Source organism: Mobula hypostoma, chromosome 10 (genome assembly GCF_963921235.1).
Source record: "Mobula hypostoma chromosome 10, sMobHyp1.1, whole genome shotgun sequence".
NCBI classification, from domain to species: Eukaryota; Metazoa; Chordata; class Chondrichthyes; order Myliobatiformes; family Myliobatidae; genus Mobula; species Mobula hypostoma.
The window spans coordinates 111,128,944-111,152,022 of NC_086106.1; the positions used below are offsets into that span (position 1 = coordinate 111,128,944).

The following is a 23,079-nucleotide window of genomic DNA, read 5'->3' on the forward strand; positions in this document are numbered from 1 at the left end:
TAGCACAAAGAGAGACCAATCAGGATGCTCGCTCTCCCTCTCCCTCTCAAAAAAAATCTATTTCCGGGATATTGTATATAATTTCCGGGTGTCAGGGAGCCACAATCGATATGCGGGAGACTCCCAGATCTTCCGGGAGAGGTGGGATGTCTGGCCTCTTCATCTCTGCCGTAAGATATTGAAGCCATGAACACTACCTCACTACTTTCCTATTTCTATTTTTTGCACTACTTATTTAATTTGTTTAATTCACATTTTTCTCTGTATTTCATTGTATTGCTGCTGCAATTTTAACAAATTTCAGGACATATGCTGGTGGTATTAGACTTCATTCTGATTCTGCTACCCAACCTGCTGAGTTCCTCCAGCACTGTGTGTCTGTTGCTCTGGATTTTAAGCATCTGCAGAATCACTTGTTTTTACAATACTAAGATATTTGTTTAGCTGGAAAATCAGTCACAACCAGGAGATGTTTTACTCGAGGTGTAACTAGAGTGCTTAATTAGAGATTATTTTCCAATGTTGTACGATTTAATGTTTGCTGGGTACTGTAGGCCTTTGCTGCAGTCGCGGGCCGTCAGAAGATCATGACTACAACTCCCAGAAGGCAACGCACCATCCAACTACTCTGTCTGACGTCGATGTCGTCACCGTGGCATTTTTTTTTGTCGGCAGAATGAAGGAAAACATGAATGAGGGCTTGTAATCTCCTCAATGTGACAAATACTGGATCCAATTATCAGCAACTAAATATTCAAAGAAAATGGGTTAACGATCCAACTGTGTGACTGCACTCATTTGAGGAGCTTTGTAAACAGTTTTTGCCATGTTGGTGGCGCCGTGTTAAGATGTTGTTGTAGACCATCTGCATTCTGGGTCCTGTAGTCTAAAAGATGGTAGAGTCCCCACTGAACGCTGGTAAATGGACTACATTTCCCATCGTGCCTCGAAGCCTCGCCCCCATTTCACCGGACGGCAATGTTTACTATGCGTTGAAACACGTCAAAGGGAACGAGACGGATCAAAACAGAGGAGAAGGTGGAAATAGAATTAAAAAAAAAATGAAAAGCAAATGTTTGTTATACGGAGAGTGATTGAAATATTCGCCTGAGACGGACATCCCGCGGCTTGCGGTGGGTGGATTCCAATGAAGCTTGAGGGCACCGCCAGCCGAGGCTGCAGCGGCCAAGGTGCCCTGCAAACCACTCGGAGGAGCTCGCACGCGTAGCTGAAGGCACAGGTTGGATCAGTGGCGCTTTCACCCCTCCCTCCTCACCCCTCCTCCTGGTCAAGATGGTAGCTTGGAGTGGAGGCGCCTTGTGGCCGGGGCCTGCAACGAAAGGCCGACGGGGGATGAGTGAGTGAGTAAGTGAGAGAGAGAGAGAGAGGAGCAGCAACCCCCCTCCTGGAAAGGCTTTGCAGACTCCAGTGGCTGCTTGAGGATTCATGAACGTTTTGCACGCTTGCACCTCTCGAACAGAGATTGTTTCGCGACGAAGGAATTTATGCAGATTGCTCCTCTCTTCTTCCCCTGCTCCCGTCCTTTCGTTGGTTTAAAAACAAAGTTTTAATCGTGGACACTATAGAACAGTAAAGGTGAAATATCTGTCATGAGTGTTCGTGATCATGTAGCATCAGACATTCGTTTTCACAGTCGTTCTTTTACACTGCCTTTTAACGTCAGCTGAAAGAAGATTCTTGTTTGCCACTCGTTCTCAAACTGTTTGCAGCGCATCGTTTTGGATTTACTTAGAGAAGAAGAAAACAAAGCTTCTCAGAATTGCAATGATTTTGTGAATTCTGAGCATTTTAAAAGGAAATTGTTAACCAGAATACTTCTTGTCTTTTTCTATTACCTTGTTATCGAAAGTCACTGAGATTGATTAAGATAGGAAAATAATTTTTGTGGACGTTGCTTTTAAAAAATCTAAATGATCAAAATCTGGGTAAACATGTCTGTTTAAACCTCTTCAGTATTATATGGTTTCATATAATAAAGTCAGATTCTGAATTCCGGGAAAGATGCAAAGTGTTTAATTGTAACTGTGCTTTGAATCCAGAGGGTGCAAGCCATTGGAAAGGACGTGTCAGAACGTATTGCAGTGGATGCCAGTTCTATTCCTCTTGATGGGGAATTACAGTGTGTTAATTGTTTGGGACTAACCTCAGTTTGAAATCAAAGTAATATTTGCAGAAAAGAAGTATCAGTATATTTGGATAGGTGGTGGTGGTTGTAACTTTCTAAATTCTGCAAATAATCGGGAACAGCACCCAAATTTGTTTCCCTTTTCAGTAAGATGCAAGTTATTTTGTTGAAGATGTAGAGAGATTTGTATGAAAAATCAATTATATGTATTTTGTAAGACAGAAGTCACGAACTTTAATTTGTGAAGAGGAAGAAACCATTCTCATTTGGAATTTAATTGACAAAAAAATTTACAAATGATGGCTGAAGAATCAGGACAAGCTGAGATTGACCCTGACTTCAAACCACAGGTTCGTCCTAGATCCTGCACTTGGCCTTTGCCAAGACCAGAACTGACAACTGTGAAGCAGGAGGATTCTGCCACAGGAACTCCCACTGAAGAAGAAAAGCAGGATGTTGCTGATTCAAGTGCTATAAAACTAGAGAGTGAAGTTAGCCTGAGTGCAGAGGTCTCTTCCCAGAGTGCTGCAGCAAGTGCACAGCGTAAGAGTTCTTCTCGAAGAAATGCATGGGGCCATCAATCTTATGCAGACCTTATCACCAAAGCTATTGAGAGCTCACCAGAGAAGAGGCTGACACTGTCTCAGATCTATGATTGGATGGTCAAATCTGTGCCTTACTTCAAGGACAAAGGAGATAGCAACAGTTCAGCTGGGTGGAAGGTAAGAATTCAGTTTATTTTGGGGATGAGTGGATAAAATGTTAGTTTTTGAACATTCCATGCTGGGATTTGTTCCAAGAGCTTAAAGTAAGATTTCATATACATTTCAATCTTTAAGACAGCTTTGATAAATAATTAAATGTGCATACTTATTATTTGTATTGCAAAAGGTGATAAGGAACAATACTTTGGTTTACGGCCTCAAACTTGATATCTGTAACAGTGCAAATCGTCTCCTCCGGGATACTTTGCTGGCTTGTGGCCTGTCCAGAATGTTTCAATGTTAACTGCATGACTTCTATCTCTAAACATCAAGGCAAATTCCATGTGGCCATTTTTGTCAGATTTCGCATTGATACTTGTTGGCTTATGAATGATCCAAAACTGTTTGCAGGCAATTGGGACTAGAGTAGATGGACAAAAAGGTTAGCCTGTCTCTGCGCTTTAATACTCTGATTATATGTAATTTCCAATAAATCCTGATGTAAAAATGTTTATATTAGAGGAATCTTGTGGCATTAAGTGATAGATGAGCTAACCTTGAATTCAGCAGCTGCAGAGCTCGACAGAAGTTGTGGGCCAATCTGTATATTCATTTCTCCTTGTTCTCTTTCCCTAATTAATAATGCATTTGTAAGTATTTGGAAGATAGCTTTTGCTTGCAGCTGAAGTAACAAGATGCGTATCATTCAGAGTTGGCCCGTGTTAGGTGCAGCTAGAGAATTAGCAGCAGTTCGTTACTTTTTTCACCCATTTGGTGATGAAATGTAAGCTTGTCAACAAAATTATTGGAAGACTTTGCAATCTTGATTATATTTTCAGCATTGTCAATCACACTTCTAGGATTAAAAAGTATCCTTGATTATTAGAAAAATCCCTGCATATTTGCTACAGGGCAAGATTTACTGCCCTTGCTGTTTTTTTTTGGCTGAGTTCAGTTACCTTGAAAGAGACCAGGCATAAACTGGTTTGCTTTTGGGTAAATGACTTATATTTGAGATGTGAATTACTATTAATGAGCTAACAGGCACATGAAACAAATAAGATTAAGTCACGAGTACTGTTGTGAGGACCTTTTGAATTTTAGCATATTGTTAGCCAAGCATAATTTTAAATGTTTTTCCATTACTAGCCAAAATATTGTCATAGCATTATTTGGGAAGCTCTGACAGTAGTGGATAGCTTAAGAAGTCGTTTCCAGGCTTGGCGTCACGTCTCACTGGCTGTGTTCTTGTAGTTACGTGGACTACTTAAAAGAAAATACACTTTACTGATACACTTTCAGAAAGGTTCATCTCCTCACTAATCTATGACACTGAAAATATGTCAAATTTGGAAACGTTGCTGGGTATCCAATGGCAAGTTGAAGAATATGCTGTTTTAAAAGTACACGAACATTATGATAAAACATGGTTGTTCTGTTGGCTAGTTTCATGTGTGTTATCCCTTTTTAAGATTGAATTAATCAAAACTGCCACAGGCTAATTTCACAGTAATTATTCCTTTTATATATTTTCACCTGGTTTTGAATTCTGTCACTTCTATAAGATCAGAAAACAATGCTTTGTCACCACTCTTGTGATTTTAGAAGTTGGATATTTAATCACCTCTTTTAAATGGCACCAGAGGTCTTGGGGCACTAGACTACTGCTATAATATGATAAGGAATGCCTACCATTCCGTGCCCAGACCGTACTTTTGGAAATTTGATCACTTTGCTGTCTTTCTCCTACTTGCATACAGGTAGAGACTAATGAGCAAAGCTCCAGAGCTTAGGACAACAGAGGTGGTTGTAGAAGGCAGGAATGGCTATGGGATTGTTTCAAGTTGGTGGACAGGGCCAAGTTCAAGGACTCAACTGTGGATCTGAATGAATACACCACTGTTGTCACGGACTTTGTAAAAACAGTCGTAGATGAGTGTGTCCCCACAAAATCATACAGAGTTTACCCCAACCAGAAGCCCTGGATGAACCATGAGATCTGCGATCTGCTGAGAGCCAGATCAGAGGCCTTCAAGTCTGGTGATCAAGAAAGTTATAAGAAGTCCAGGCACGTTCTGCGGAAAGCTATCTCACAGGTGAAGTAGGAATTGCAGACTAAACGTGAGTCAATGAAGGATGTTTTTATGCAGTCACGTCTTACAAAGTGAAATCAAGCAAAATACTGTAGGTGACAACAGGGCTTCGTTTCCTGTTGAGCTCAATGCCTTCTGTGCTCTCTTTGACCATCAGAACATGGCAGAACTATCATGAACTCCCACAGCCCCCGATGATCCTGTGATTTCATTCTCTGAGACTGACATGAGAGCATCCTTGAGGATGGTGAAGCCACTGAAAGCATCCAGTCCAGATAGGGAACTTGGCTGGGTACTAAAGACCTCTGCTGGTCAACTGCCTGGAGTGTTCACTGAGATCTTTAACCTCTTGCTTTGGCAGCCTGAGGTACCCACCAGCTTTAAAGCAGGTTTCAGTTACACCGGTGCCTAAGAAGAAAGTGGTAACCTGTCTCAGTGTCTATTGTCCATGAGCACTTACATCTACTGTGAAGTGTTTTGAGAGGTTGTTGATGATACATATCAACTCCTGCCTGAGAAGCGACTTGGATCCCCTCCAATTTGTCTGCCGGCACAACAGGTCCACGGCAGATGCCATCTCACTGGCTCTTCACTCAACCCTGGAACATCTGGACAGTGAAGATGCATAAATCAGGATGTTCAGCATTCAAAACTATCATCTCCTCAAAACTAGTCAGTAAGCTTCAAGACCTTCGCCTCAATACCTCCTTGTGCAATTGGATCTTTGATTTCCTCACTTGCCGACCCCAGTCAGTTTGGATTGGCAACAATCTCTATCAGCAAAGGTGCACTGCAATGCTGTGTGTTTACTTCCCTGCTCTAATCGCTTTACACTTGCATCTGTGTGGCTAAGCACAGCTCCAATGCCATATTTAAGTTTGCCAATGACACCATTGTCATAGGCCAATCAAAGGTGTTAACAAATCAGCATTTAGGAGGAAGGCTGAAAATCTGTCTGAGTGGTGCCACAGCAACAACCTCTCACTCAATGTCAGCAAGACCAAGGAGCTGATTATCGACTCAGGAGGAGGAAACCAGAGATCCATGAGCCAGTCATCAGGGGATCAGAGGTAGAGAGGGTCAGAAACTTTAAATTCCTGGGTGTTGTTATTTCAACGGTGCTGTCCTGGGCCCAGCACGCAAGTGCAATTACAAGGAAAGCACGGCAGTGCCTCTACTTCCTTAAGAATTTACGAAAATTTGGCATGATGACTATAACTTTGATTAACTTCTTCAGATATGTGGAGGAGAGTATATTGACTAGATGCATCACAACCTGGTATGGAAGCACCAATGCCCGAATGGAAAATCCTACAAAACGTAGTGGATATTGCCCAGTCTATCATGGGTAAAGCCCTCCTCGCCATTGACCACATCTACACAGAGCATTGTCGCAGCATCCATCATCTGGGACCCTTATCACCCAGGTCATGCTCTCTTCTTGCTGTTGCCATCAGGAAGAAGGTACAGGAGTCTCAGGACGCACACTACCAGGTTCAGGAATCTTTCAACCATCGCGCTCCTGAACCAGAGGGGAGAACTTCACTTGCCCCATTGCTGAACTGTTCCCACAACCTATAGACTCACTTTCAACGACTCTTCATCTTGTGTTGTTTATTTATTGCATAATTATTATTATTATAACTTTTTTTTTCCTTTCTTTTTGTATTTGCATAGTTGTCTTTTGCACACTGCTTGCCCACCCTGTTGGTGTGGTCTTTCGTTGATTCTATTATGGTTATTAGATTTATTGAGTATGTCCACAAGAAAATGAGTCTCAGGGTTGTATATGGCAACATAAGGTATTTGGAATTTGATAATGAATAGATTTACTTTGAACTTGAACTTTGAAATTTGTCAGCCATTGGCCATTTATTAGCATTGATTGTTTTGGTTGTTAATTTGTCTTTTGAATGCTGTACATTTTTTTTCTTTTTATTTGCAAAGAACAATTAGAATATAGAACATAAATTAAGATCCATATACTTCAGCCAATCAATATTATTGTGGTTTTTACCTTGGCATTACTTTCCTATACTAAATCCACATCCCATACTTACTCCCTTAAAAAAAATACATTCAGATGGTGACAAACTACCAACAAATTCAATAGATTGGTCAGACTCCACTCGGAGTACTGTGCTTAGTTCTGGTTGCCTCACTACAGGAAGGATGTGGAAGCCATAGAAAGGGTGCAGAGGAGATTTACAAGGACGTTGCCTGGATTGGGGAGCATGCCTTATGAGAATAGGTTGAGTGAACTCGGCCTTTTCTCCTTGGAGCGACGGAGGATGAGAGGTGACCTGATAGAGGTGTATAAGATGATGAGAGGCATTGATCGTGTGGATAGTCAGAGGCTTTTTCCCAGGGCTGAAATGGTTGCCACAAGAGGACACAGGTTTAAGGTGCTGGGGAGTAGGTACAGAGGAGATGTCAGGGGTAAGTTTTTTACTGAGAGTGGTGAGTGTGTGGAATGGGCTGCTGGCAACGGTGGTGGAGGCGGATACGATAGGGTCTTTTAAGGAACTTTTAGATAGGTACATGGAGCTTAGTAAAATAGAGGGCTATAGGTAAGCCTAGTAATTTCTAAGGTAGGGACATGTTTGGCATGACTTTGTGGGCCGAAGGGCCTGTATTGTGCTGTAGGTTTTCTATGTTGCTTAAATTCTACCCTATAACATAACCAATCTGTTTCTCATATCTGCTCTTAGACTTTATATGTTCATTTATCATTAACTAACTCACTCTATAGCTCTGGAGCAGACCCCATTTCTGGTGAAATTGCCATTCCCTTCAGTTACCTTGTGAAAAGCTCATTTTCCTTTATGATATGGCTTTCACAACTGGGCATTCAAAGTATTCTTTTTCATCCCTCAGTTGATCTTATCACTTTGGTATGTATACAGTAGCTTTGATTACATCTTTTTCATTTCTCTATATTCTGTCTCCATCTGTTCTCCCAACCTGCCCCTCCCCAGTTCAAATAATTTTTTTTACATATTTTGCTTTCTACTTCAATATCCTGTTTCGCTTTGATCTCCTACCAATTTTGAGCACATTTTGGAATGAAATTCATTGCAGGCTGAAGGTCAGAGTTATGTCAATGTATTAGAAACTTTATAGCCCTCCAGCTTAATTATTGATTACAATAACTTAAGACCCTAATTATATCTCCTACTTTCTCTTTGAATTAGCACTATGGACTGGTTTTGCCAGTGATTTGGGGGTTGTGAGAACAAAAGGGGTGGACATCCTTAAGGTTGTCATAACCGCTGGGGGGTTGCGTAGTGTGTATGAGCTCCCATTGCCTTTTAAGTGCTCCCAATGGCATGCCTCTCAAATAGCCCCTGACAACCAAGTCCAGCTTCTGGCCTTCACACGTGACTCAGCTACTGTGCTTGGAAGAAGTGTTTCTATTGACAGGAGAATGAGCAAAGGCCAGTAACTGGCACCTTAAAACCAGTTGCTCTGGGCTGATGGGGCTCGTCAGCCGTGGGGTCAGCGGCTCATCTAGGAAAAGGAAAACTTGTGGCTATACCCATTCATGGAAAAATCCAGAGCTGGAGTCCCCAAGGCAGTCCTACGTTGAGTTCAATGCTGACTGGCAAATGAGTGCAATGTCTCGGGTGCCAAACTGTATCTGCTGTTCATTTGGAATCAGTAGTTGCTTGGATGAATGTGTGCCTTCAAGAACATACCGGACATACGCAAACCAGAAACCATGAATGAACCAGGAGATTCGTAGTCTGCCGAGGGCTAGATATGTGGCATTCAAGACTGGTGGTTATACAAGAAATCCAGGTACGACCTATGGAAGGCTACTTTAAGGGCAACAAAAAAAAAATTCTGACAGAGGTTAGAGACAGAATCGGATGCACTTCAGCTCTGGCAGGGTTTGCAGGCTGTTACTTCCTTCAAAGTGATGTCTAACATCATGAATGGCTGTACTCCCAGATGACCTTTAATGCCTTTTATGCACGTTTTGAAAGGGAGAATAAAACACCTGTGCAAATCCTTGCAGCATTTGGTGACCCTGTGATCTCTGTCTCAGAGGCAGATGTCAGAACATCTTTCAAAGTTTCATCTCTAGAGGGTGAACCCTCGCGAGGCTTCAGGTCTTGATGAGGCTCTGAAAATCTGTGCCGACTAACTGGTAGGAGTGTTCAGGGGCATCTTCAATCCCTCACTGCTGCAGTCAGAGGTTCCCGTCTACTTCAAAAGGCTGACAATCATGCCAGTGCCCAAGAGGAGCAAGGGGAGGTGCCTTAATGACTGTCGCTCAATGGCACTCGTCTGCTGTGATAAGTAGTTTGAGAGGTTGGTCATTGCTAGCATCAATTCTGCGTAAGCAAGGACATGGACCGGCTGCAATTTGCCTATCATCACAGTAGGTCTACAGCGGACTAGTCCCACTTGCTTTCCACTCAGCCTTGGATCACCTGTACAGCAGCAATGCCTACATCAGGCTGCTGTTTATTGACTACAGCTCAGCGTTCAAGAGTTATCCCCTCAATTCTAATCAACAAAGTCTAAAACCTGTGGCTCTGTACCTCCCTCTGCAACTGGATCCTTGACTTCCTCACTGGGTCACCACAGTCCATATGGATTGGAAATAACATCTCCTCCTCACTGGCACACCTCAAGGATGTGTGCTTAGCCCACTGATCTGCTCTCTCTACACCCATGATTGTGTAGCCAGGCACAGCTCAAATTCCATTTATAAATTTGCCGACAACACAACTACTGTTGGCAGAATTTCAGATGGTGATGAGGCGTACGGACAGCTGGTTGAGCGGTGTCGTGGCAATAACCTTGCACTCAATGTTAGTAATTGATTGTGAACTTCAGGAAGGGAAAGTTGGGGGAACAGACATGTGTCCTCATTGAGGGATCAGAAGTGGAAAGAGTGAACAGTCTGCAGTTCCTGGGTGTCAGCATCTCTGAGGATCTATCCTGGGCCCAGAATGTTGATGCAATTTCAAAGAAGGAATGACAGCAGCTGTATTTCATTAGGAGTTTGAGGAGAATTGTTGTGTCACCAAAGACCCTCTCAATTTCTACAGTTGTACTGTGGAGCACTTATGATAGTTATTTTAACTAGTTATTTATTGTTAGATATATAATTATATATCCACAGCTAGAATGCAGCTTCTATGGGGGACCCTGTCGAATGGAGGGCTTCTCTGAGCTACTGAGAGGGTAATGAGTAGCCTTGGCGTGGACCTATTCTCACCTTCCAGGCTTTTGGTTGTCGGAGTTCACTGTCTTCATTTTTATCTGCATTGCCACATTTTATTTTAGTGCTGCATGCTCTTTATGGTCTTGAACTTTTACGTATTTGATTTATTCACATTCTGCTTTGTGTGCTGATGTGAGTTTGACATTTAAGCAACACCTATTTTCCAGATGAAGCTTTTTTACTGCACTTTTCCTTTTTTCCTGCTATATTAATGCTATTTTTCTGTATTATCTTCCATTTTGACAAGGGACTAGAACCTTCTCCACAGACATTTTTGGCATTGGGAACTCATTAACATAGATGCAACTTCTGTACATCTAGATCTTGGGAATAAAATCATATTTACTGTATTTGAGAAAGTTAATGTTAAATTTTTATTGATCTCTTTGACACTGTCATCGGATATCACAAATTACAGGAACTCGTTACCAAATTAAAATAAAAATGCAGTTCATTAATTCAGCAAGTCCTAAATACGTCAGTGCTAGAAAATTAAGTATTAATGCGAAGTCCTGGAAGACATGGACAAAACTGATTAGACATCAGTAAGTTAATAAGTTTTTTCCCTCTGTAAAATTTTGCCTGAACTTAATATTCACAGTATTTTGCTTAATATTCATTTAGCAGTTCACTAACCAAAAACAGAAACCCTGAGCAAAAACATATTTTCACCATTGGAGATTTCTAAACTACATTGCTCATTTTCAGTGAAGTTGGTCAATAAATTAAGTTTATGAAATTTAGACTGGATCAATGGGTAGCTGAACATTGATTTCTTTAGCAGTGCAGAGCCAGTGATTAGAAGCTGAATGGGCATGGGATATAGATTGGCTCATATGGGATATAGATTATTTCATTCTGGACCGTTTTGTATTTGTATTTTTGCACTAGAATGTCATTATTACAAAAGGATTGGTTTGCAGGAGTGCTGATCTTCTAATTACAGTCCCACAGTTAAACTCTGATGAAAGTAAGGTTAACTGCATATTCGACTACTGCATCATTTTCTGTTTTTTTGGCATTTTTAGTTTTACAGTTGGAGTGCGTTGAATATTAAAAAAGGGTTATCTCCGTGAATGCTGTCTGTAGTGATGGTGTTTCATTTTGAGAAGTAGACTGTTTTTGGAAGGTGGAAGTGGACATCTGTTGGGGTTGATGTACTAGAGCGTGGCCTGCTAGTGGAAAAAATTAGAATTTTACGAAGTGCACCATTTGGTTTATATGTTTCAAAATAAGGATGCAGGAAATGGAATATGTGGGGGGGGGGGTGCAGTCAGTTCTTAGTGGCACTCCGCAGTCCAGTGGGATCGTGGCTGATATTTTACCTCAGCACTGCTTACTCACACTAACCCCCATGTCTCTCAGTACCCTTGTATCTGAAAACATGCCAGAGCCTGTATTACATGTACTTGGGCACTTGTACAGCCCTCTTCAGTCAGGAATTTCAAAGTTTCACATCTCTGTTGGTGAAGAAACTTCTGTCTTGAAGTCTGATCCCTTATTTTGAGGCATTTGCTCCACACACTAGATATATGAGCCAAGATACACTATCTCTGCATCTATCCTATCAACAGTCTTAAGAACTTTGTGCAGTGAGATCACTACTTTCTTCAAAACTCTCATCTATTTAACCCTTTCTCATACACCAGGCTCACCATCCTGTAAATCAATATGGTGAAATTTGCATGCATTCCTTTCTTAAGTAGGAATTTCATTGTTTGCCAGAGAGACTAGTTCTGTTCCAGTATTCCAGATCTGGCCTTAATGTTGTTCTTTACAATTGGGCCGAGATGTCTTCATGCACAAATTCTCACAGGAAAAAAAATGCCATTTGTCTTCCTAATTACAGGTTAAATGTGTGATATATTTACAAGAACACCCAGGTCCGTTTGAACACCAACACCTGTCAATCTCTAATAATGCTGCCTTTGTACCAAAGTGAATGCCCTCGTATTTTCTCCCATTGTGTTCCATTTGCTGTTATTGTCCTTTCACCTTGGTGACTGTATACTGCCAAAGTCCCTCTGCTCGTTCCACGATCTGTATTGTTACCTGCAGTTGTATCATCGAGAAACCTGGATGTGTTACAGGCACACACAAGAACAGGTAGGATGCAAAAGGACTTGGACAGATTAGGAGAATGGGCAAGAAAGTGGCAAATGAAATACAATGTTGGAAAATGCATAGTCTTGCCTTTTGGTAGTAGAAATAAATGTGCAGAGAATTTTCTAATGGGGGAGAAAATCCAAAAATCTGAGACGTAAAGGGACTTGGGAGTCCTTGTGCAGAACACCTGGTGGAGTTGAGGGTGAGGAAGGCAAATCCCATGTTAGCATTCATTTCAAGAAGTCAGAAAACAAGAGCAGGGATGTGATGCTGAGGCTTTATAAGGCACTGATGAGGCCTCACCTTGAGTATTGTGAACGGTTTTGGGCCCCTTATCTTAGAAAAGATGTGCTGGCATTGGAGAGGGTCCAGTGGAGGCTCACAAGGATAATTCCAAGAATGAAAGAGTTATCATTTGAGGAACGTTTGATGGCTCTGGGTCTGTACTCGCTGGAATTCAGAAGGATGAGGGGGGATCTCATTGAAACCTTCCAAATGTTGAAAGGTCTAGACGGAGTAGATGTAGAAAGAATGTTTCCCATGGTGGGAGAGTCTTGGTCAAGAGGGCACAGCCTCAGAATATAGTGGCGCCCTTTCAAAACAGAGATGTGGAGAAATTTCTTTAGTCAAAGGTTGGTGAATTTGTGGAATTTATTGCCATGTGCAGCTGTGGAGGCCAGGTTGTTGGGTGTATCTAAGGCAGAGATTGATAGGTTCTTGATTGGACATGGCATCAAAGGTTACGGGGAGAAGGCCAGGAACTGGGATTGAGGAGGAGATAGAAAAAAAGGGTCAGCCGTGATTGAATGATGGAGCAGACTGGATGGGCCAGATGGCCTAATTCTGCTCCTATGTCTTGTGGTCTAAATTGCAGCAGCTTGACACCAGATTTTTAAAAAAACTGCAAATTGCTGGAGAAACTCAGTGGGTGGAGCAGTACAAGTGGAGGTAGAGAGATAGTCAATGCTATGGGTCAAGACCCTGCATCAAGATATATTACAGAGTTGTAATTCATGTAAATAGTAAACAGCCATGGTCCATCCAGCACTCATCCCTACAGGATCCACAGTTAACACCCCCAAAGTGAACTGTTTGTTCCTGTTGTGTCTGTCAACCAATCCTTAATCCATGCTACTATATAACCAGGAATATGTTTGTTTTAGTAATCTCTTGTCTATTACTTTATTGAAGACCTTCTATAAGTCCAGTTACTAACTTGGCCTTGTCAATCTTTTGTTTGTGACCTTAAAATATTTCCAAAAAATTGGTCAAACATGATTTCCTCTATGTTAAGTCGATGAAGGCTCTGCCCAAATCTAACAAGTGCAGTGTTATCTGTAGATAACTGCAATATTTTTCCTTCTACTTATGTCAGGCTGGCAGTTTTTCTGGTTTTCTCTCTCCATCCTTAAAATCAAAGAAAATTTATAGCATATTTTTTATTGAATGTGCATAATCTTGTGTTACTTGGTTCCTTTCCTTCTCCGTACTTCTGGGCTCCTATTTTTTTCCTTGCTGCTTTACCCAATCAATGCTCCACCCCAGGGAAATGCATGAAATCTTATAAATAGCAGCAGCTTATTACAGTTAGTTATCAAAGGTAAACTTCCACGTCAGGGTGGCATGTAGTGTAGCAGCTAGCAGTGTCAGTGATCACAATTGAAATCCAGTTCCTGCTGCTGGCTCCGGTTTCCTCCCATGTTCCAAAAGAAGTACGAGTTAAGGTTAGCAAGCTTTGGGCATGCTACCTTGGAACAGGAAGCATGGCGACACTTGTGGGCTCTCTCCCCTCCCCCCAAAAAACAATGCATTTTGCCGTATGTTTTGATGTGCATGTGACAAGGCTAACCTTTAAAGATCTTTAACGTTTACGCAAATAACCATTTTTCCAAGGTCTTGGTCTAACAGCTACATCAATGAGAGAAAATAGATGGGCATATTGGTGGGAGAGAGTGTTACAGGCCTCTCTGTTTGAACTTTGTTTTAGCACTTAAACAGGGGCTATAATGTGGCTGTTAAGAATATTTAAAAAAATAGGTCTTGGTAAGCAAGTAGGAAAGACTAAATTAATAATAACTTGCTTGTATCTTAATTCCTTTCTAAAAATCCCACCATGGAGTATCAGAATTCTTCATTGTGGTTCATCTGACAGGTTGAAATTAGAAACTATCACGTTCAGCTTTCTTTATCGTTTGAAGTGTATTTTGTCTTAAAGTTTTGGACCAAAATAAAGGATCAGTGGTTTTAAAATTTATTTGATTATTACATGGTTAAGTCTCTGCTCTGCCTCATTGCTTCCCAATAGTGAGCTTTGAAATATTGCTGATGACATTTTAACAAAACATTTTCAGTTAGTGGTAGACATTGCAAATAACTGGAAGAAATCCGAGACAACAGGAGTTAAACAGGAGACCAGACAGCTGCACAAAATTTGCCTTTAATATCTCTAGTGTAGCCGACAGGAAATGCATGTACATTTCTATAATTAAGAATACATTCTGTTGGATTCTTCTGCTGTGCCATGGAGGAACAATCTTCACTTAAAAGTGAAACGGCAATGTATTCCTAAATGTTTGACTTGTAATTTGCTAAGAGGCATAAATAAAGGTGTAACTATTGTTTGATGTTTACTGTTTTGGGTCTTGCAAATAACTTTTTAAAAACTTGTTTTTATTTATCATGAGCGAACATGACTTCTCTCTGAAGCTGAACTCTTTTCCTGAGTCTTAAAAGCTGCACCCCTGTGCTAGCCCTTAATCTTTGGGAAGTGTTGGCAAGAGAAAGCCTGCTGAAAGAAACTTTCTTTGATGATTCTGGCCACGACTCATTTGTTCCCCAGTACCACAAAGCGGTAGAATTCTGTTCTTGCCTCAGTTTAGTTATTTTCTTCCAGCTTACAATCATGTATTTTTTTTAAAGCAAGCTTGACTTCACTTTACAATTTCTTGCACCCTCTGTTATTCTTTTCTAACCCTGGCTGTGAATTGTCTTAAGACAGTCAAAGATTTCTTTGTAATATATATAAATGGATCTGTTTTCTAAACTCGGAACTAAGAATCAAAAAGCTACTAAGACAAAAAGAAAATAGCTTTGAATAGACTAGTTAACAGTCTCTTGAAGTTATAAGTGTGACGTCACGTCGGACACAACTGAGAGTGAAATTTGAGACTCTGGTATATAGACTATAAACATGCATGCAGCTGTTATCATATAACCAGTATAAGTTTGTTGGAATTGTATGGAAATTGAACTTAAGAATTTAAGAGGAGCTGCCATTATCCCTATTGGGCTGAATTATGTTTGCTGTGGCCGATGGTTCCAAAGGGAACTGCTGGTGTTACATGGTGCTGGGTTAGTCACGGATGTGCTGAGCCGTTTTCTCTTCAGTCCATATGCAATTCCAGTAGTGGAATTGGATTCATCAGATGGTGAATCCCAGTTCACTAAACTTCAAAGATCAAAGTGCATATATGTCACCTTAATACAACCCTGATTCTTTTTCTTACGAGCATACACAGTAAATCCAAGAAGCACCATACCCAACAGGATAGACAAACAGCCAATGTGCAAAGGACAGCAAGCTGTGCAAATATGAAGGAGAGATTTAAAAAAAAGCAATAAAGATTGAGAACATGAGATGAATAGTCTTTGAAGGTGAGTCCATAGGTTGTGGGAACAGTTCAGTGATGGGGTGAATGAAATTATCTTCTTCGATTCAAGAGTTTGCTGGTTGAGGGATGATAACTGTTCTTGAACCTGGTGGTGTGGATCCAGAGGCTCCTGTATCTTCTTCCTGATGGCAGCAGCGAGAAGTCAGCATGGCCTAAGTGGTGGAGGTCCTTGAGGGATAGTAGTTTCTTGTGACAGTACTTTGCGTAGATGTGCTCCGTTGTGGGGAGAGCTTTAGCTGTGATCAGCTGGGCCGTATCCACTACTTTCTGTAGGACATTGGACATTGTAAGGGCATTGGTGTTTCCATACCAGGCCTTGATGCAATCAGTCAATAAACCCTCCACCGTGCACCTATAGAAGTTTGTCAGGGTTTTAAAGGTCATGCCAAATCTTTGCAAGCTTCTAAGGAAGTAGTGGCGCTGCTGTGCTTCCTTTGTGGGCTGAGGACAGATCCTCTGAAATGATGTCACTAAGGAATATAAAATTGCTGACCCTCTCCACCTCTGATCCACTGATGAAGACTGGTTCACGGACCTCTGGCTTCCTCCTCCTGAAGTGAACAATTAGCTGCTTGGTCTTACTGGGGCTGGATGTTTTCTGTGCCAGCCTCCTGAACGATGCTCTCACATAAGCCTCTGAGACTAATATCACAGGATTATTGGGAACTACGGGAGTTTGTGAAGTTCCTCCATGTTTTGACGGTGAAAGCAAGCATAGAAAGCATTGAGCTCATCTGGTAGCAAAACCTTGTTGTCACCTATGTCACTAGGTTTCACGTTGTAACAGGTAACAGCATTCAAGTCTGCTGTCAGGCATCCCCGAGTGTCTCAAGTTTGGACCGGAATGGCCAATATGCACATGAGATAGCTTTCCAGAGATCATACCTGGACCTCTTTTATCTTACATGGTTGCCAGTCCTGACTACCACTGATCTGGCCATAAGCAGATAGTAGATGGTTCACCCAGGTGGTTTATAAAGCCCTTGACAACTGTGGTATATTCCCTCAGATCCACCGATGAGTCCTTGAACACAGCCCAGTCCACTAACTCAAAGCAATCCTGTAGCCCACTACTTTGCCTCCCATGGCCACCTCTTTGTAGTCCTTATCTCTGGAGCCTTGCTCTTCAGCCGCTGCCTGTATGCAGGTAGGAGATGCGCAGCCAAGTGGTTAGATTAACTGAAATGTGGTCTAGACATGGAATAGTAGGTATTCCTAATTGTAGTATTGCAGTGGTCTAGAATGTTGAGACCCCTGGTGCTGCACGTTATTTGCTAATGATTTATAAACTGTGGTCAGGATCATGGAGGAGAACTCTGTTGGTGAGTAGAACAGTTACACTTAATCATTAGATGTTTCCCTTACCTGGAACAAGAGTGCAACAATACCAAGATTGCTATGTTTGAGCACCACAGCGAGTTTATCATGAAACACAAAATCAGCTGTTTGGTCCATCCTGTATATCAAGAAGCTGTCTGGTCTGATCGCTGAATCCATTGTGGTCGGAGTGAGCCAAGTCCCCATGAACCACAGAACATGGCAATTCCTCTTTTCTTTCTGAGAAAGCTGTCTTGCCCTTGGGTCCTCAGTCTTGTTCTCCAGTGACTGTACATTTACTAACAAGATGCTGGGTAGAGAAAGATTCAGCCTGGCTTGGAATCTTCTCCTCCCTGTCTTTTGACTATGGTGATGTGCCTTTGTCCACTTAAAGGTGCCATACCCGCATGCTTGAGAGTTAAGCCCGGCAAGTCCTTCAGAAGTTCACGAAGACACTAGTTCATTAAGGCAGTTCAAAAATACTTTGCTTAGAGGGAAATTACGGGTTGCAGATTGCAGTGAGAGTAATTTAGAGGAGGGATACTTAGAAGTTTTGTAAGCAGCCTGCAACATATCGCCATGGTTCTTGTTAACTTGGTGATGAATTTGGAGTCCCTATTCTTGTAAATGGAAGGTTTTGTGTATTTAATATTTCAGTGATATTTGAATTACCTTGTGTGTGTATTTTTTTTGTTTGGTTAAGCATTCTTGTTCATTTAAATTATTAATTACGGGTTATATATAAATACACGAATTGCATACGTCATCACGCTACCACATGATACGTGTGCGCCTTGGTCAAAAGTAAACATCAGGCTCGACTGATTTTGGGTTCCTGTGTTTTCCTTTGAATTAATTTAATGTTTTGAAGTTACAAAACATAACAGAGATTTCTGGCATGGAGATTATTACTCAAAATGTGATTTCAATTGCAACGGCTTATAAATGTTTCCAAAGGTCAGCCACATTTAAAGGTTGTTTCCAAGGCTTTGACAGCTGGTCTCATTGCACTGTGCTGGTTGTCCTCCTATTGTCCCGTTAGTGGAACTGATTCTTTGCATCTAATCTAGATACATCCAGTGAACAGGGACCCTGGGCTGAGTGGCAGGTTGACTTCATCTCCATTTGACTCCTTGTATTTAGTAGTGTTGTCTCTAGCTGTAAAATTTCCTGCTTGTGTACTAGGATAAGAATCATGGCTTAGTCGTAGAGCCATTTGAAGTCACTCTACCACAACTAAATGCTAAAGAGCCATATCAAGAATGCAAAATCTTCAATCTTTTACATTTGGGGTCCTTTATCAGGTCTCAACATTTCAGGCTCCAGTCAAGAAAAAAGGGTGATTTCATCTTCTTCAGTTTTTTTTCTGTTCATCTTTGAGTTTGGCCTTTTCCAGATTTGATAGGTTGAGTTTAATAAAACAGCAATACAAATAGGCTTTTAGCATTTTACATTTGTATATTATTTCCAGTTTTTTTCTCCAAACCAATTCCTAAATCACCTTCACAATGGATTAGAACATACTTTTATTTTCTGGAGTCCAACATGCTAAAATTGTTATTTTTTAGTGGGCTTATGGTCAACTGTCCAGCAGACTTCTATATCTATTCTAATCCTAACATCTGTTGCTTTTAATTTTGTTGCCAATATTATCTATTTTAACTTTGTTGACTTGGTTTGTAAAAGCTGGCAGAACCAGTGCAGTGACATGACTGGTTTCTATCTCTAATCATTTTATGGCAGTGGAAATTCTACAGTGTTTCACCCAGAGAGCTTCTGACCAGTAGTTTCAAGCCATAAACGCATTACTGTGAATTCTCTAAGTGATATTGGCAAGCTAGACTTCAGATATTTTCTTGTCAGAATTCTGCCCATTTAAATAAATCTATTTCTTTTTTGAAGGTGACTTTTAGCTTTATAATCTAGCAATGACTCTCTCCCATTCTGTGGTTTGTTTTTGTGGTTTAGATACTGTCCAAGTGTGACATTTTTGCACAGAAAGACTCCTGTGTTTACGTGGGTGAGAGTGAAGCTGCCTGTGTTGAGACAATGTTCTCATTGTAAGCTTGGACTTGGGGAAATATAGTACCGAAACCAGACAACACTATCTGATCTAGCTAGGAATACTGTAACTTCAAAAGGGAAATAAATCATGCCAATGAATTTTTTTTTGTGTTGTTGCTCGTTTTATCTGTTTAAGGTTGATAAAATTCGACTCTCTAAGACCATCTGGTGAACGAAGCACCCACACTTTAGTTCAGTGGTGCATTTTTAAAACATCTATGGCTTTGGCTATATTTACAGCATTTGTAACTTGCAGCCTTTGTTTGTACAGATACACGCTGTCAAATTTGCATGTTTGTATTTGAAAACACTTTTGATGCTACATTTCAAATGAGTTACATTTATTTTTATCATTTTAAGAAACAAAGCTTTACAATCTGACATGGGGAACTAAGCATTTTGTAATTAGCAACACACACAAAAAATGCTGGTGAATGCAGCAGGCCAGGCAGCATCTATAGGAAGAAGTGCACTGGACGTTTCGGGCCGAGACCCTTCGTCAAGACTCTTTAGCAAGCTGGGTTTAAAATATTTATTATTTCAGAGAAACATGCACTGGATTTTAAGTAAGGTGGTATTGATAACATTGAAGAAATTATATATTTGGGGTTTGCAGCAATATTAGAAACCATAGAAACCATAGAAAAACTACAGCACAGAAACAGGCCTTTTGGCCCTTCTTGGCTGTGCCGAATCATTTTCTGCCTAGTCCCACTGACCTGCACACAGACCATATCCCTCCATACACCTCCCATCCATGTATCTGTCCAATTTATTCTTAAATGTTAAAAAAGAACCCGCATTTACCACCTCGTCTGGCAGCTCATTCCATACTCCCACCACTCTCTGTGTGAAGAAGCCCCCCTCTAATGTTCCCTTTAAACTTTTCCCCCCTCACCCTTAACCCATGTCCTCTGGTTTTTTTCTCCTCTTGCCTCAGTGGACAAAGCCTGCTTGCATTTACTCTATCTATACCCATCATAATTTTATAAACCTCTATCAAATCTCCCCTCATTCTTCTACACTCCAAGGAATAAAGTCCTAACCTATTCAACCTTTCTCTGTAACTGAGTTTCTCAAGTCCCGGCAGCATCCTTGTAAACCTCTGCACTCTTTCAACCTTATTTATATCCTTCCTGTAATTTGGTGACCAAAACTGAACACAATACTCCAGATTCAGCCTCACCAATCCTTGTGCAACCTCATCATAACATTCCAGCTCTTATACTCAATACTTCGATTAATAAAGGCCAATGTACCAAAAGCTCTCTTTACGACCCTTCTACCTGTGATGCCACTTTTAGGGAATTTTGTATCTGTATTCCCAGATCCCTCTGTTCTACTGCGCTCCTCAGTGCCTTACCGTTAACCTGTATGTTCTACCTTGGTTTGTCCTTCCAATGTGCAATACCTCACACTTGTCTGTATTAAACTCCATCTGCCATTTTTCAGCCCATTTTTCCAGCTGGTCCAAGTCCCTCTGCAGGCTCTGAAAACCTTCCTCACTGTCTACTACACCTCCAATCTTTGTATCATCAGCAAATTTGCTGATCCAATTTACCACATTATCATTCAGATCATTGATATAGATGACAAATAACAATGGACCCAGCACTGATCCCTGTGGCACACCACTAGTCACAGGCCTCCAGTCAGAGAAGCAATTCTCTACTACCACTCTTTAGCTTCTTCCATTGAGCCAATGTCTAATCCAATTTACCACCTCTCCGTGTATATCTAGCGACTGAATTTTCCTAACTAACCTCCCATGCGGGACCTTGTCAAAGGCCTTACTGAAGTCCATGTAGACAATATCCACTGCCTTCCCTTCATCCACTTTCCTGGTAACCACCTCAAAAAACTCCAATAGATTGGTCAAACATGGCCTACCACGCACAAAGCCATGTTGACTCTCCCTATTATAGCTGGATAAGAACATAGCAAGATCTGTTGCCAGTCCTGCCCAGCCCATTTTGTGATAAGACCATAAGACATAGGTGCAAAATTAGGTAATTTGGCCCTTTGAATCTGCTCCACCATTCCATCATGGCTGATTTATTATCCCTCTCAACCCCATTCTCCTGCCTTTTCCCTGTAACATTTGACATCCTTACTAATCAATAACCTATCAACCTCCACTTTAAATATACCAATAATTTGGCCTCCACAGCTGTTCGTGGCAGTGAATTCTTCAGATTCACCACCATATGGCTAAAGAAATTCCTCCTCATCTCAGTTCTAAAGGGACATCCTTGTACTCTTGAGGCTGTGTCCTCTGGTCCTTGGCTCCCCCACTATAGGGAACATCCGTTCAACATCCACTCTTTTGTTATTTTCTCTGTTGACTGAGACAGCTATTGGCGCACTTAAATAAAGCCATTAACCCCTTCATTTGCTCTTTTGTTTTGCATGGCTTGTTAATTGGGCTGCCAGGAAGGAATTTTGCATTGCTTAATATTTCTCAGTTCTGGGCAGCGTCTGTGATTCATGACTCATTATGTTGTGTTCTCCACATCTGTTAAGTGGCTAGTTTATGGCTCCATGCCCAAAAGGATCAATTTACACAAACCCCAAAATTTTAAAATTACTTACGATAAAATTATTGTTGAAATTTTTAAAAATACAATTGTAGATCAAAAGCTGTTCATGCAGACAATGGCGAAAGTGAGAAAATGCAGGGAAATTTTTGTAAAAGAAAAAGGCTTGTAATATAGGTGGAGTGTTGAACTAAGGTGAAAAGTCAGAGCAAAAGGGGGTTATTGGGAGAGGCTTTTCAGCTGAGCAGTCATCATTTCTAGTTGCCACCATCCTTACAATTGTGTTTTCAGAGCATTTGTTTGTATATTGATAATGGTGTTGCAAATCACTTTGGTTGGTGTAGTTAAATTGTCCTTAACAAAGAGAAGTGGTTTAACAAAGGAATCTAGTTAGTTTTAAGTGAGTGAGCAAAGGTTTGGCAAATGGAACATAATGGGAGAATTGTGAAATTGTCCACTTTGTCTAGAAAATGCTGTCTTAATTTGGTGAGATCGAGAGTGGTTTCAGGCTGGGCGTGTCGCCATGTCTGGATCAAGGTCCTGGAGCGAGGCACTAGCTAGTGCTCGGACAGTTTAAATGTGGCCCAGATAGGCTGGAAGCCCCAGTGTGAGGTACAGAGGCGAGGGTCAGGCTGATTTCTCTCGCTGTCCCGCAAATGTTTATTCCTTTCTCCATGGTGACAAACTGATTGGGCTGCTGTGCGCTTCAGTCCCACAGGTGTGATGAACTGGGGACCAAAGCTTGGGCCAACTCCAGCGGATCTGTGACTGAGTCTGGTTCAGGATGCTGTTGGCTTGCTTCTGTTGTTTACACAATGTGTTTTTTTTCTTTCTCTCTTTCTCTATGCAGTGGTTTCTGGTCCTTTTTAAAATTGTGTTATTTGGGTTTCTTGCTTTGCAGCTGCCTGTAAGCAGACAAATCTCAAGGTGTATAATTTATACATCTTTTTGATAATAAATGTACTTTGAATCTTTAAATAATGAAAGATTCTAGAGCACTGAGATGAACAAATATCAGATGTAATGGGGGGGGGGGAGGGAGAACAATCTTTTTGGCCTGGAGCACTAAGTAAAGAACAGAGAATAATAGTGGTGGAGGGTTGTTACTGTTTAAAAATAAAAATGTCACCCATTAAAGGTTGTGAAGAGGTGAATCTCTTTCTTTCAAAGGATTGAGAGTCTTCAGTTTCCTCAAAAGTTAA

At 41.1% G+C, this 23,079-nt stretch overlaps 1 protein-coding gene across 1 annotated transcript in view; it reads left to right on the top strand.

Moving 5' to 3' along the window:
- Window positions 1–950: 950 nt before the first annotated feature.
- LOC134353116 (forkhead box protein O1-like) overlaps window positions 951–23,079 on the top strand; it is a 50,441-nt gene continuing 28,312 nt past the window's right edge. The window contains exon 1 of the mRNA XM_063061044.1: window positions 951–2,868. Within this exon, the coding sequence (XP_062917114.1) occupies window positions 2,443–2,868 (426 nt within the window). The 5' untranslated portion in view covers window positions 951–2,442. The remainder of the gene's footprint in view (window positions 2,869–23,079) is intronic.